This window comes from Silurus aristotelis, assembly GCF_946808225.1.
Source record: "Silurus aristotelis genome assembly, chromosome: 5".
Classification (NCBI taxonomy): domain Eukaryota; kingdom Metazoa; phylum Chordata; class Actinopteri; order Siluriformes; family Siluridae; genus Silurus; species Silurus aristotelis.
The window spans coordinates 29,737,056-29,752,826 of record NC_139578.1 but is presented as its reverse complement, the minus strand read 5'-3'; the positions used below and the strand labels follow the sequence as shown (position 1 = coordinate 29,752,826).

The following is a 15,771-nucleotide window of genomic DNA, read 5'->3' as shown; positions in this document are numbered from 1 at the left end:
GCTCTTTTCCAAACTGTTACCACAAAAGTTGGAGGAACACAATTGTAAATTATGTCTTTGGATGTTGTAGCATGAAATCTTCCATTCACTTGAACTAGGAGACCCAAACATGTTCCAGCATGACAGAAAATGCACAAAGCCAGCTCCATGAAGATCTGCTTTCCATGGGTTGGAAGATGTGAAAGATCTCCTGCTATAGAGCTCCAACCCTGCTGAGATAAATGTGAACTCTGAGTTCACCCCAGGCCTCCTCACCTCACATCAGTACCTGACTTTGTGTCTATATGAGATCTCACAAATCTCCACAAAATCTAGTGAAACATCTTCCCAGGAGAGTGGAGTTTATTAAAAGAGGAAATGGGGGCCACAAATGATGTCCAACATTTTTTTTTTGAAAAAGAGGTTGATGGCTCATTTGATTTTTTAATACGTAAACAAGGGAGGAATTCTAGAACTCTTTTGTGAAAGGAAACACTTTGTTGTAGCACTTTTTTTGGGTTCCTCTAGAATGAAAACCTGAAGAACCTGAGAACCTAAAAAACTTTTTAAGTAGGTCTTTAATGAACCTACATATAATTTGGTAAATGCTCAACCAGTCTTAATGGCATTGAAAGCGAGGCAGTTAACTAGCCGGCTAACTCATTTGTGATGGCGGAAAGGCACGCGGTCGCTTATTGTTAGCATACTGATGCACTGTATGTTTATAGATCCTGATGTTAGCGGAGAACAGTGTCGAGAATGTGCACAACTATCTTTAAAGCTGCTTGGGCATCGAGTTAGGAATAAAAACCTCTAAAGTTGACAAGTATAGCGACACATCCTGAGGCATTTAAGCTAATGCTAAGTGTTACAAGGTACTCCTTCTATTAAGATCCTAAAGAGAAACCACATATAAGCTCCTTATATATATTAATCACACATTTGAACTGATTTTGATGTCAAATGTTTCCACAAAAAAAACAAGTTTTATAGAAATCAACACTTTCTGACCAGAATCTAAATCCCACATTCAAGCAGTGCTATAGTGTACAAGCTATCTATCATGATCCTGCTAGTCATTGGAGGGGGTGGCCTGATAATGGCGACTCTCCATTGATTCTAAATTTCTCATTGGACAACCGAATGACTCTCCAAGATCAGTTCTGAAAAATAAAGTCCCACAGAGTGAATAAGGATTTATAGAGCTTTCTGTGACTTGAGTCCGCAGCAGTTACTTCCCCCTTTCCAAGTACAACTTTAACTGCTCTCATCTGAGCCCGAAGCCAAACATTTTCTGTCTGCCAGACTTCCAATCATTGCTTTGAACTTCAGAGCTGACATGCCCTTGATTCTATCTAGCTCGAGCTTATACGCACAAATGTTTGGTGAGTGCCAAAAAGGGCGGTCACTCACCAACGCCTAACCATGAGCTTTGAATGTGTTTTTTGAACATCTCATTCCACATTTAGTCTCCTTTTACTGTTATAGTAAGCTTTACTTTTCTGGGAAGATGTTCCATTAGATTTATGCTCGTTCAGGCGCAAAGTCAGGTACTGATATAGGTGATGTGAGGAGGCCTGAGGTGCAGTGTATGAAGTGATCCCAAAGATGTTTAACAGGGTTGATATATACATACTTTGTGGTATTAAAAAGTTTAGAAACTCGCTCTGTTTACAAGAAAGTACTTTATTTAGCTACGTTTCACACACCATCACCTTCAAAATAGTCCCTTTGCACAGCAATACAGCGCGCCAAGCGTTCCTGCCACTCCTGGAATGTATCCTGAAGGTCTTCTTTTTGAAGTGTGTGAAGCATCTTCTGCTCTTCTCACCTGAACTCCACAATGATGTCAAATCAACAAGCTTTCAGAACATCTTAGAAAAAAGAGCAAAGTGCACAGGAGACAAATCTGGCGAGTGATTTGTGTGGGTGCTAAAGTGAGATCACGTCGTTTCCAGCAAGAAACACACGTGTGAGGAAACCTAGTCTTGAAACCTTTTGATACCACCTGGTATATATACACACACATAGTACCATTCAATTCTCTCATACTGACCACTGGATGTTTCACATGGCACCTCATGTTTAAGACTCTCTGAGTTACAGTACAGTGGCCATGGTCCTACAGAGGTTTTCCTAGACGGGTTCCACTCGGAACAGGGTCCATCAAAGGGTCCATCAAAGAAGTTGAGTCCTTGTGCTGTGTGTCAGGTGCAGAAGCTGCTTCAAAAAACAGATGCTCTGGTGAGGAGAACTTAAAGGAGGAGAAATTGTGTCTTGCCTACAGTCAAACATGGTGGTGGCAGCATCATGGTCTGGGGCTGCATAAGTGCTGCTGGTACTGGGGAGCCGGTTCATTGAGGGAAACATGGATTTCAACATGTACTGTGACATTCTGAAGCAGAACATTTATTTATTTATATTGTTATTTTTTACTGCCTTAATCCTTCTGGGGATGGAATTCACCAGAGCTGCACTGGTTGTTGCTGGGATCCTCTTCCATTCCTCCATAATGACATCACGGAGCTGCTGGATGTTAGATACATGGAGCTTCTGCACCTTAATCTTGAGGATCCCCACAGGTGCTTAATAGGCTTTAGGTCTGGAGACATACTTGGCCACTCCATCACCTTCAGCTTCAACTTCACCTACAATGTTCTGCTGGTAACATTGCCTTGCTTGTGGTAACAGTGAGGATTCCAAATACTTTCATCCATTATATCAGTACTACTTGTATTTATACCACAGTGTTTCTGACTGGTGGATTTATAGTTTGAAATCGGTTTAATCAGCATTTTAAATAAACTTGCAGTTTTTTAGTACCTGTAACCATAGCGACATACGTTTTCAGTTCTATACAGTGGGAGACAGCTGCTGTAAATAACTGTACATTTTTAATAAATGGTTTGAGGCACGAGATAAATTTGTCAAACTGGAGAATAAAAGGTTCAAATGATAAATATAACCAGAAATGGCTCCAGGAGCTAACTCCAACAGTTTTATTATAAGTATAGACATAGAACAAGCCCTACTTTAGTTTTATGTGTGATACTGAGTAGAGACAACTCTAGTCACTCCCAACTCATCACATATTGATGCGTTCATCAGGATCCCTTGGCGTCATTCTATAGAAGTCTATGGGAGTTCCTGCACATTGAAAAAATACAGCCAAAGGAGTCCAAGTCTATGGGAGTCCCTGCACATTGAAAAATATAGCCAAAGGGGTCCAAGTCTATGGAAATCCCTAAACGTTGAAAAATATAGCCATAGGGGTACAAGTCTATGGGAGTCCCTACACGTTGAAAAATATAGCCATAGGGGTACAAGTCTATGGGAATCCCTGCACATTGAAAAATAAAACCAAAGGAGTCCAAATCCAAAGAAGTCCCTGCACATTGAAAAATAAAGCGAAAGGGGTACCCAGTGCGTCAAAATGTGATGCCAATGGATCCTGACGAATGCGTCCATATGTGACGAGTTGGGAGTGAGAACGTGTTCTCTAGGCCGAATGTGCCGTATCTAAAATAACGACCAAGCATTATTTGTATCCATTCAGTCATGTTTTGCATTGCAACTGACATTTACAAATGACTATACTGCCCAAATTGCTACATATATACTGTACCATATAGCATGATTGCTTTTTAATGCTTCAATCATGCCATTTTCTGTATTTCTCCTACTAATAGTATTTAATAATGTCTATGGTTCATTTAGATGTGAAGGATGGTTGAATCTTGGCTGCTGACCCACAGTTTTTAAGTGTACTTTTATTAGGATTAGGTTTGGAAACACTTCTAACAGACAATACATTTCCCAAACACGGACCCTAGATCCTTGAGAAAAAGTCTGCTCCCTCTGATTACAGCCGATATACCAAGGTAAAGTCACAGAATGTTTAGAAACAAATTTAGAAACAATCCTTTTCCAGTCCATCACCATAACTCTCTTTCATTCCTTTTCTCTCCTTCTTTCTCACCACATATCGATTTAGAGTCATTGAGAAAACAATGCCTTCTTAAACAGTTGCAGATGAAACCACCGGAAAAAAACCCACCCAATAACAATTGTTCTTACTCTCATCAAACCAAATATTTTTCTATCAAAATGCATCCCAGAGCCATTTTTATCAAACAAGTAGTCAAACCTGGCAATTACAAAACGTTCTGGGAATGTCCAAGGAATGTTTACTGATTTTTTTTCCAGAATACCGAAGGGAGGTTTTTTTTTTTTTTTAAATAACCTCCAGAACGTTCTCAAATGGCTTGTCTTTAGTCATAAACTAACCTTCTGAGAATGTTCTATATAAATACTAATAAATCCCCCTTTTCTGGAAAATAAATGCAAAAGGTTATTTATTGTGACAATTTGTTTGGACCACACACTACCCTAGTCAAATGCAAACTGTATGAGCTTTTAGAAATATGGGGCCTTCAAAGGTTCCTTTGGAGTTCTTTTTCTTTTTTTTTTTGACAGAGAAGCATGCTATTGTAGAAGCCCACAAGGAACCATTATTGGTTTATACAGTTGTACAATCAAACAACCACCTAGAGTACTTTGAAGAACCCCGATTATTCATGCGTTAACAAATGCAAATTGTTGGTAAATATTTCTCCTAGAATCTGCCAAAGTGTCTACTGGTACACCATTATACCATTATATTACCATAATAATGTTCTTAAAGAGTTATTTTGAGGATTTGTTGGCTAAATAAAAGTACTTAGCTTGCCAAAACGTCTACTTTAAAAACTATACGGGGAACCACTGCATTTTAGGACTCTAGAAGAAATCTTAACGGGATAATGGACAAATTCAGTACCTAGAACCTGTCTTGGTACTTGGGCCACAAAAAAAGGTTCTAAAGGGTGGTATCTTGGATATAATTAGGAAAAAAACACCAAAGAGGTAGCTGAAGAAGCTTCTAGGGTGAAATAATTGATAAGGTAGATGAAAAGCAACCACTTATAATCAATCTGTATTGCATTTTTTTCTAATCCATGTTGTTCTTTCGCTCAATTTTTCCCACCAAACCTCCGTTTCACAGTTATCGAGAGACAGAGAAACATTACAGACAGAAAACAATGGCCGCTCAACCGGCAATGGATGAAACCACAAAACAGCTACAGCTTCTTATTGAAGAAATCGTTCTCGTCGCCATAAAGCTTCACGGAAATGTTACTGACGCTGTTTCTGCCAATTTTCACTGTATGTTAATTGACAGTTGCTCAGTAAGATGCTTAAAATTTCTCTCGTCTGGTCATTTATCTTTATATCAGTACCTGTATTTGACTTACTTCTATACACAACACTGTTAAATTCTGGAAGCTGATGTCAAAACAAAGTTGATTAACAGCAGCGCTGACAATATTGTGGCAGCAAATTAAATTAAATTCAATTTAATTCAATTCAGTTCAATTCAGTTATATTAAATCCAAACCAATTCAGTATAAATTTAGTTGAATTCAATTCAGTTCAATTTAAATCAGTTCACTTTAATTCAGTGCAGTTCAATTTAATTGAATTCGGTTCAGTTTAATTAATTTCAATTCAGTTCAATTCAATTGAAGTCAATTTTATTTGTAAAGCACTTATAACAATTATCATCATCTTAAAGCAGCTTTATTAAAGTAAACAGCTTATAAATCTACATTTTAACATCATAAATTAGTCCCTATAATTTTATCCCTAATGAGCGAATTAGTGGGGACTGTGGCAAGAGAAATATCCCTGAGATGGCATGAGGAAGAACACTTTAGAGGAACCAGATTCAAAATGGAACCCATCCTCATTTGGGTGGCACCGAATGTCTATAACAGTTCTATCATCAAAAAGAAATTTGGGCAGAAGGTTGGTGTGTCTTTAACATTTATGAAAGGAGTCTATCTATGGTGGTTCATCACTTGTATGAACAAAAGTCACCTGACCATAAGATTTGGTATTTGCTTTTTGACCATCCCATTCCACATTTAGTCTCTAGGTGTTCTTATAATAAGCTCCACTCGTCTGGGAAGATGTTCCACTAGATTTTATAAAGATTTGTGTTTATTCAGCCACAAAGTCAGGTCCTGATGTAGGTGAGGTGAGGAGGCCTGGAGTGCAGTTAGCATTCATATTTATTAAAATCTTCCACTCTAACCCATGGAAAGCATATATTTGTGGAGCTGGATTTGGATCTCCTAGTTGAAATGAAGGGAAAATTCCAGGCTGTGCAGTTTTGGGACTCCAGGATGTGTCGTTGAGAAAATAAACAGTAACCTGCCAGTGATTATTATTCTAAACTATATATTCCTGTAGCTTTTTATTCCATTCTAGTCACTGACATACTGTAAGCCGATCCAGCGACTTGAGATTGACCGAGAGTCGTCCGTCCTGAAGCGAATGTCAAACCATCAAACTTCCCTCGGCAGCTTAGCTCTGCTTTCCAAACGTTTCAAACATGAGCCAGCGATTTCCTTCATGGGAAGCGAACAACCACAGGAGTGTGATTGGCCATAATGTATTACCTCTTTCCCATGACTAAGATGTGTGAGGCAGGATTTGTTTTTCCTCCTGCAATTAAATTGGCCTAAAACCTTAAATCTAACCTTCAAAATATTTCATGCGAATTGAGTGATGAGAATTAAAGACAGATTTTCTTTCTGGGCTCCATAAAGTCATTAATTATCTAGCGAAATGTCTAACCTAATTAGTCATCCAAATGACCAAATAAACGTCCATTACTGTAGCTAGCAACATTGAGAAGGTTGTTGTGAGTTGTGTTGCTTTAGAGAATTGTGCTTTTTTGTGTAAATTACTTACATAAAATATATATTTTTAATTGCATCTGATGAATTCTCATTCTCAAAGACAACTCATGTAGCTAATGTTGCTTGTTGCTATCTGATGCTAGCATTATGAGGTTGGGGGAAATCATCAAATAATTTTTTCTCATTCTAAAAATTCAGAGAGCTTGGAAGGCCTGGATAACCTCACAAAAACACCTAAATCATGCCTGCTGTTTTTTCTTTTTTATTATTTTATTATGAGACTTTACTTAAAGGCCCAAGAAGTTGGTTTAGTTCTACCTGTGATTTACTCAGTGCCGATTTGTAACTTGAGTGGCTGAACAGCTGGCAATACTCTGTGTCAGTCAAGTACTTGCAATTACAGCAATTTACCATCACCCCCACCCCTCTGCAAAACCAAATTTGGATCAGGCTCGTTATGCTTGGCCTTGGTTTAAGGAAGGACACTCAATGGCACTGACAGACATTCTCTTGGATAACGACGTAATATAACTTGGCTTGCTTTTTCCACACATAACACAGGTGTTTTTTTACACTCAAGGCTAATTATAAAACAGAACTTATAGCAAGGACATTCAGTGATTACGGTATAGGGTCCTTGCTTTTTAATTTTTTTTCCAATTTAGAAGTAAAAAATCCTTGTAACATAACACCAACTCTAAAACTTACCACTGCAATACTTAAATGATATCAGACATCACAATAGTTATACAAGCCCAATTCGAAAAACGTTGGGAATGATTTACACATACTATAAATCCATATCCTATTCACAATAATAATAATAATAATAATAATAATAATAATAATAATAATAATAAAAAAATCACATAGCAACTGTTAAAACTGAGAATATATACCATGTTAAGGACAATATAAGGTCATTTTTGTATTTGATGGCCGACCAGGTCTCAAAAAAGTTCCATGACAGGACAGATCCATGTTTCGCACTGCGCAGCATCACGTCTTCTGTCCGTGTACATCTGGGAACTGAGGACACCAGTTGCTGAAGTTTTGGGAGGAAAATGTGTGTCTTATACTGGATTCTAGCTTGCTTAACACTTCTGCGTGTTCTTTGTTGTGTTTTTTATTTTATGATGCGCCAAATGTTTTCAAATGATGACAGGGTTTCTGGGAAGGGTTTTTCTGTTCTTTGAGACTTCTGATGATATTATGTGCTGTAAATGATGAGATATTTCATTGTTTTGCAATTTGATGTTGAGGAACATTTTGTAGACACTGTCTTTTGCAGACTGTATCTTAAAGCTTCCATCCCAACCTAGAGCACTACTTTAATTTGGTACACACAAAGCACCGAACCCTACACCCTGTAAATTGATGCTAGCAGATGGTTGCTTAGCCAATTTCCCATATATTGAATAGAATCCATTTTGCATGAGAAACTCTACTGCCTTAGATCCAATAAGGTGAGGAATGACAACGGGTGTAAAATTGACTTGTAGTCTATACAACAAATTAATTTTCATTAATTGTATGCAGAAGATGATTTAATCCAGAATGAACTACTGAATTTTGTGTTTAAGTGAATAAAAATTGTAAATCAATTTCATAAATCCATTATTAATAACGATTGATGAGACTCTCCTGCGACCCCATTTGCATCTCGGGACAATCCATGCCTTCAGGTTTTGTGTAGAACTTTATAAATAACGGTTTCCTAATGAAAATGTTTAATTTATCTATCATGTTTAGTCTACATTTGTATATTTAAGCCTCCTTAAAGTGGTTTATATACAGAACTGTCAGTAGGGGTTGTGTAACTTCAGGATATGATCAAATCTTCTTGGCATCTTATTACAGCTTCATCTCTGTAGTAAAAACACATGTGAGAAAACAAACATTGTAACAGCTCAAAAAATGACAGAGAAGTAAATCTGTAATGGATTTATTCTTTTATTTAAGGTCACAGTGCTTGCACAAGACACGGCCAAAATAACTATGGGACCAAGTTTTTGGAGCCTTTGTGTCCTCTTGTGTGCCTGGACATGGGGAAAAAGTATGGGCTTGTCACGGAGAAGGAGAGCCTGGGAGGAAAAGGGAGAAGACGGGCCTAAAAAATGCTCATACACTTTCCTGGTCCCTGAGCAGAAGATCACAGGGCCTATCTGTGCAAGTCGTGGCCCCTCGCTTCCGGACAAGGATCGGGTAACCAGGATGGACATAGCAGATGTCCGTGAGCTGATGTCCAAGCAACGGCGGGAAATCGACACCTTGCGGATGGTAGTGGATGTTGATGGCAACATGGTGAATGAGATGAAACTGCTACGGAAGGAGTCTCGGAACATGAATTCACGCGTCACGCAACTCTACATGCAGCTTCTACACGAGATCATTCGCAAGCGGGATAATTCGCTGGAGCTCGCACATCTTGAGGGACGCATCCTCAATGCAACAGCTGAGGCATTGCGGCTCTCAGCCCGCTATAAGGATCTTGAAGCCCGATTCTCTAATCTTGCCGCCGTGGTCAATAACCAGTCTATTCTGATCAGTGCTCTGGAAGAGAGGTGCCTGCAGGTGTACGGGAATCATAGGCAGGAACCGCTTCCCCCGCCGCTCGTCCAGGTTGTTCCCGAGAACATTCCGGTGCACGTGCCCCGTCTTTCCAATGAGATCCAGAGGGTCCACGGCCGAGCTTTACCAAGGGAAAGGGGATCTAGATCAGGCTTAGAACCTACTGAAAGTACCCTGGAACTCAAACGACCACAAACTGGCAACTTCAGTTCAGAAGGTAAGTGAGAATCAGTTTCTAAGAGATACCCAGACAGAAGCAAATGGCAAGTTAAGGGTTTTTTGGATAGTTAAGGGTTCTTTAAAGATTCTAGATTCCTCAAGCGTTCTCCATTGTCCAAAACGGAAAGAGGATTCTAGGTTTAAAGTTTAGCAAAGCAAGAAGAAGGCAGAGGTGAAGGGGAGCATATTAGCCAATATATGCTTTAATATAAATGACCTATCTTGGAATTTTTTGGGACTTAAAACACAGGGGATAGTATTATTACTAATTTCTTTAGGATCAGGAAAACGTGGGATTACAAAAACAGCCCGGACGTCTCGCAGTTCCAGTCCTGAAATTAGAGTCCATACATATGTCAGCTTTTTTGGCCCAAAAATCAGACTTTGCACATTTTTCGACATATTTCAAGCTCTCTGTTTTCTTTCAGTCCGACAGACCACAAAGTATGTGACAGCCAAGCTCCATTAGTGTCCAAGATATTTTACCAACCAGTCAGCACAATTTTAATGCACTGCTAACCACGAGTAGGAAGTGTTCATGTTTGTTTTTGACTCCCTACCTGTCTTCTGTTCACCCTTTATTTCCAGACAGTGAATTCTATTTCATGAAATGCATTTGCCAGGGTTGAAAGTTTTATGAGGAACTCCTTTGTAAAGTTTTTCAACATTTCAGCTTTGCTTTAATTGGCACATATTTATGTTCCTAATGAGCAAGTCGGGGGTGAGGGAAAAACCTCTTGAGATGTCTTGAGCAAAGAACTCTGAGAGGAATCTCAGGAAACTACAAATACATTTACAGCATTTGGCTTACATTTATCACAGTCATACAACTGAGCAGCTATGGGATTAAGGGCCTTGCTCAGGGGCCCAAAAGCTTAGTGTGGATGGGATTTGAACTCATGACCTTCAGATTCCAAAATCCAATACTAATTTACCACTTTCCTCTGTGGCTCCCAAACTAAAGGGAACTTATGCTTATCTAGTGATACTGGGTCTATTGTGCAATTATAAACTATTAACATTACAGAATAGGACCCTATTAAGTCAAACAATCGTAAGGGTGTGTTAAAAGTTTAATCTATGATAAAACTATACAATACAATGTGTATTCAATTTGAGGTTTGTTTTTTTCCTTCTGGAATTTGAGGTCCTTTCCATGACTGCCTTCATGCAATGCAGGCTGGACATGCTACTACTGGAATGTACCTTCTTAAGCCAGAAGGCAGTGACAGGCCTATGCAAGCATGGTGTGAACAAGACGTGGACAACGGAGGCTGGACCATCATCCAGAGAAGGAAGGATGGCTCTGTTAACTTTTTCAGAAACTGGGAAAGTTACAAGGTAAAGTGTGAACTCTAACTCCACATTAAGTCTTTTTTTTTTAAAAGGTACAAAGTAGAGCCTTGTGTTGGGCTGTTTTTTTTTTAAATATCCCGCTCCTGCAAAATTTCTGAACATTACCACCCGCTCCTGCAATGTGTGTCTCACTAATTATGTGTCAAAGTTTATTAAGATTGTGTAAAAATTTACACAAACATTAAGTCTACGATTAACTTACAGAATAATAACAGACATTACCCAATAAACTAATAGTAAAACAAAGCAACGCTAACATAAAACAGCACACACGATAAAAAATTTGTTTTTTTTATTATTTACTTAGAAACAACTATCAAACAAAACATTACAATAAGCAGGATCTGTGGGATGGTTGGACTCACACTATATTCATTTTCCCACCCACTCCTACCCACGGTAAAGGTAAACCGCCTGCTCCCACTAGATTTTGGGGCTCTACTGTGGGCCCCCATGTACAAAGAGCTTCTACTATAATGTTTTGGCTAATTACAGATTATACAAAAGCCCTATTCTTTTGCTCCATTCAGGGGTTGGAGCAAAAAAATACCAAGAAATTGTGGAGAAAAAACTAATTATAGGCAATATGTGAAGCTTTGACTCAATTCAAAGTAGACAAAAATTCAGTGAATGCAAGTAAAAAAATATATATATCACCATTCAATCTTTGGAAGTGTGCTAGTCATATGCATACATTGATTGCATTATGAATCCGAAATACAATAATATTCAAATAACCATGATATACCATTTGGAGTCAAGGCTAGTTTGACAAACGTCACTAAAGAAATCATGCTAACAGAGGATGAACTAGCAGGATTCTACATGGATAAACTTGCCAAACTAAAGGAATTGGAAGCTGAGCATATTCACAATCGACATAAGGAATAAAAGAAAAACATGTTTATACTTAGACTTGTAATTATGCAGGAGTAAACATATTCATTATCAATAATAATTCAAGTAAAATTCAAATTCGCCAAAATAGCGCAGTATCAAAGTATAATTACTCAAGTATTTTTCACCCAAGGCTCCATTATTCTTCCCCGTCAGTGTAGACAACAGCAAAATAGCCTGTCTTGAACAAAGTGCCAAGAAACAGAAGGCAGCAAAGCAGGAAGGCACACTCTGTGCCAAACCTCTTTCTGTTCTTTCCAAAAAGACTGTGGGTTCTTTTTGCACGGGAATCTCCAAGGAATCGATACATGCTCTCGAGGCTGTCGTGGGTGATTGAGGGTACTGTTCGACGTAGCCAGAAATGCGATGCCCCATTATTTCTGCCTAACACTGACTCTCGGAATACGTCTCGCCTACAAGTGAAAGATGACTCTTGAAAACCTCAAGACATTTGTCATGATTCCAGGACCTAATGGAAAACCTCGTTCTGAACCAAAAGGTTTATGTTACTTCTCCGTCTTCAGGAAATACAAATTGCGCCTACTTGCGTAAAATGCACACAAATGACACAGTCGCTGTCCAATATTTATATGTGGTCGAGCACAGATTGAGATATCAGCATTTTTCAACTTTTGCTTTAGAGCAAGCATTTGCATGCAAACGATTCAAGACTGTCCTGATTCCTTGTTTACAACAGGTTACTGAAAAGTTACTAAATCTACTTAAACAGAAACAAGCTCCCCTTTCTGTTCTGAACTAATGTAGTAGAGCAACACTATAAATACTGATTTCTTTTTTATTCCACTCCAGCAAGGATTTGGCAACATTGATGGTGAGCACTGGCTGGGTCTGGAAAACATCTACAACTTGGGCAAGCAAGGAGATTACAAGTTGCTGGTGGAGCTTCAGGACTGGATGGAAAAGAAGGTGTACGCAGCCTACAGCAGCTTCCATCTGGAGCCTGAGAGCGAAGCGTATCGACTTCGCCTGGGCACTTACCAAGGCAATGCTGGGGATTCTTTGACCAGTCATAATGGCAAACAGTTCACCACACTGGACCGGGACAAGGATGCCTTCACAGGTTACTATTGATTCAGACATACATGGTCCATTAATGGTTTGTTTGTTAATAACTATTCGTGTTGGTCAAATGCATTATTTAATAGGTCTCATTGATGGCATGATAAAAATTAGGGATGTGCATCTCTATAACTGAGGCCGATCCGATTCACATCTCGATGCATAGCCAACGATACGATGCATCAAAGATACATATGAAGCAGCTACCGATGCGATACGATTAAGATGCAGTGCGATCCGAATTCGATTCGTTTCAACACAATGCGATTCAATGGAATACAATGCGATGTGATGCAATATTGTTCAGGTTTTTTTTATTGTTTAGTTTACTTAAGTGCCTTCTGAATTCTAATGCTTGGCCCCTTTCACAAACAGGCCTTTGTAAGATGCAGCTCTACTTCTCTACAAACAGGCCTTTGGAAGATGCAGCTCTACCTCTACCATGTTAATCTGTATTCTATGTGCCTCTCAGGACACGCCTTGGTCTCCATAGTATTGTGATACGTCATATTCATGTAGCAGCTGCGGTGCTCTCAGAAACGAGGAGAAACCATTCTAAATATCAAATATTGGTCACAAACTATTGGTCACTTTCTAAATAATAAAAGTATAGAGCATCTACTACTAATTATATATATATAAAAAAAAAATTCAAACTGATGCATCACATCGTTGACTTGTATGCCGACGCACAGATGCGATACAGTAAATTTTACCATCTTTTATAAAGATACTGTAGGGTTATGGACACAAAGACTTAAGGGTTTCAGAGACTTAAGGGGTCGAAAAGATTTTTTGAGTATGGCTTCATTCCACAGGAAAAAAACAAAAACAAAAACAAACAATGGAACCGGAAAGGACCACCCCCTGACCATTTGACTATCTTTTTGTGGGGCAACTTTGGTGTACTATATCGTACTAATTTGTCGTTCCTTTGCGATTCCAGGAAACTGTGCTCACTTCTACAAAGGTGGCTGGTGGTACAATGCATGTGGCCAGACCAATCTCAACGGCGTCTGGTACTCCGGCGGCGTTTATCGCAACAAGTTCCAAGACGGTATCTTCTGGGCCGACTACGGCGGAGGTTTCTACTCCATGAAAGCTGTGCGCATGATGATCAGACCTATAGACTGAAGCAAAAAGCAAACAAACCAAGCCAAAACCTGAACATAGTTAAAAGCCTCCATCTCTGTGCATATGCAGTGGAAAAACTGAAAAGTTAAAAGAGCTGGAAAAGAATTCGCAAATCCGATTTTAAGTAGATACAAAGGTCAAACCGATCCGCTTTTTACGAGCCCAGATCTTTGGAGGTTCCTGTGCACATAAGGCTTTTATACAAACTGCATCATGATTAGACAATAAATCAAAGGTGCATGTAGTTTTCATGGATATATTTCACTGCAGGGACCCTTATAAAATGCCATTGTGGTTTCCTTCAAGCTTATTTGTGAATGCGTTCATTCATTTCTGCTTTTATTTAACAATCCTTCCACTTTGCTTGCTCAGAGTTGTGGTCACAACAGCCTGAGAAGGTCAGCCAAGAGATCTAAATTGAATTAAATGTTATTTGCCTGATATTTTGAAGCTTTGGAGTTAGATTTTAAACAAATCAGGATCAGCTTGCATCTCCTTCATGGTCATCCACAAAATACAACTCTAGTGGAAGAATTATGAGGTGCCACACCCTCTGGAATGGTTTTGCTCAAACTCTTTTACCATAAGCAAAGGGACAATATAAATGACCAAAACCAATTTCCAAATTTACAAAGGTTGTAAAGGTCTAGCTTCTCATTGGTTGAACTAGTTAAATTCAATTTTGGTACACTCCCCCATCACCCAGGTCCCCAGGCCCCCATGGTGCAAATCTTAAAGCAGATACCCTTATAGCTCAGTGGTTAAGACTCAGGGTTGCTCAATGGAGGGTAGGGGGTTCAAGCCCTGGTATCACCAAGCTGCCACTTTTGGGCCCTTATCCATCTGTGCTCCAGGGGTGCTGTATCATGGCTGACCCTGCACTCTAACCCTAGGTTCTTAACTTCATTAGGATATTTGAAGAAAGAATTTCACTGTGCTTTACATTCAATCCAGAGCGGCTTAAAACTGAGCACTAGAAGGGTAAGGGCCTTGCTCTGGCACCTACATGGGTGATGCTGGGATTTGACTTGCACTCTTCTGAAGTCCAACACCTTAACCACTAAGCTACTATTGTACCTCCACTTCCAATTCCACTTGTCTGTGTCTGAAAACAACCATTCTGAGAAAGTTTGAGCACAGCTACCTCAGTCTGCACCTAAGCGATCTTTAATGTGATTCGATTTTAGTTAGTTCTCTCAATTGACTTGACTACAAGATGCTGGGTTTTTGAGTGGTATCATACCTGACCTTTATTGTGCAGGTGGAGCATTTGTGAACCCAAAAGTCTAAATGAAAAGACTATACCTTGCAGTAGTTTTCAGAGAACTGAAATACATCAAATTTGACTAAACTTCAATTCGATTTAATTTAATTAAATTTGAGTTTATTTCTATCGTGCTTTTTTACAATGGACTCAAATCAGCTTTACAAAGATAAAGCGGTTATAAAGATGTATAAATGTGTATTAAAACTATCTACATTTAATGCCTATAAGTTTGTTCCTTATAATTGTACGTTTGTCCCTGATGAGTGAGCCAGTGGCGACTGTGGTGAGAAAAAACTCCCTAAGACTTCACAAAGAAGAAACCTCGAGAGAAACCAGACTCAAAAAGTAACCCATCCTCATCCTGAATGTTCATTCATTACAGTTCTATCATTGTTGAGGTGTGCGGAGATGGGTGCTGTTCATGCAACCTGTGGTCCTGAACCATTGTCTATAAAAGTTCTTAAGATGCTCAATGGATCTTTGGCAGCTGGGGTGAAGTAAAGAGAACTCCATCCAGAGGTA

General features: G+C 39.1%; 1 protein-coding gene across 3 annotated transcripts in view; it reads left to right on the top strand.

The window, feature by feature from the left end:
• Positions 1-15,476, top strand: part of angptl1b (angiopoietin-like 1b) — a 21,646-nt gene extending 6,170 nt beyond the window's left edge. For 2 of the 3 annotated variants that reach the window (XM_083542795.1, XM_083542794.1), the window contains exons 2-5: positions 8,688-9,513; positions 10,663-10,856; positions 12,579-12,849; positions 13,795-15,476. In XM_083542795.1, the coding sequence (XP_083398921.1) occupies positions 8,724-9,513; positions 10,663-10,856; positions 12,579-12,849; positions 13,795-13,982 (1,443 nt within the window). In that variant the 5' untranslated portion in view covers positions 8,688-8,723 and the 3' untranslated portion in view covers positions 13,983-15,476. Of the gene's footprint in view, positions 1-2,446; positions 2,644-8,687; positions 9,514-10,662; positions 10,857-12,578; positions 12,850-13,794 lie in introns of those variants that run through there. The other variant, XM_083542793.1, reaches the window with a different exon arrangement.
• Positions 15,477-15,771: the final 295 nt, after the last annotated feature.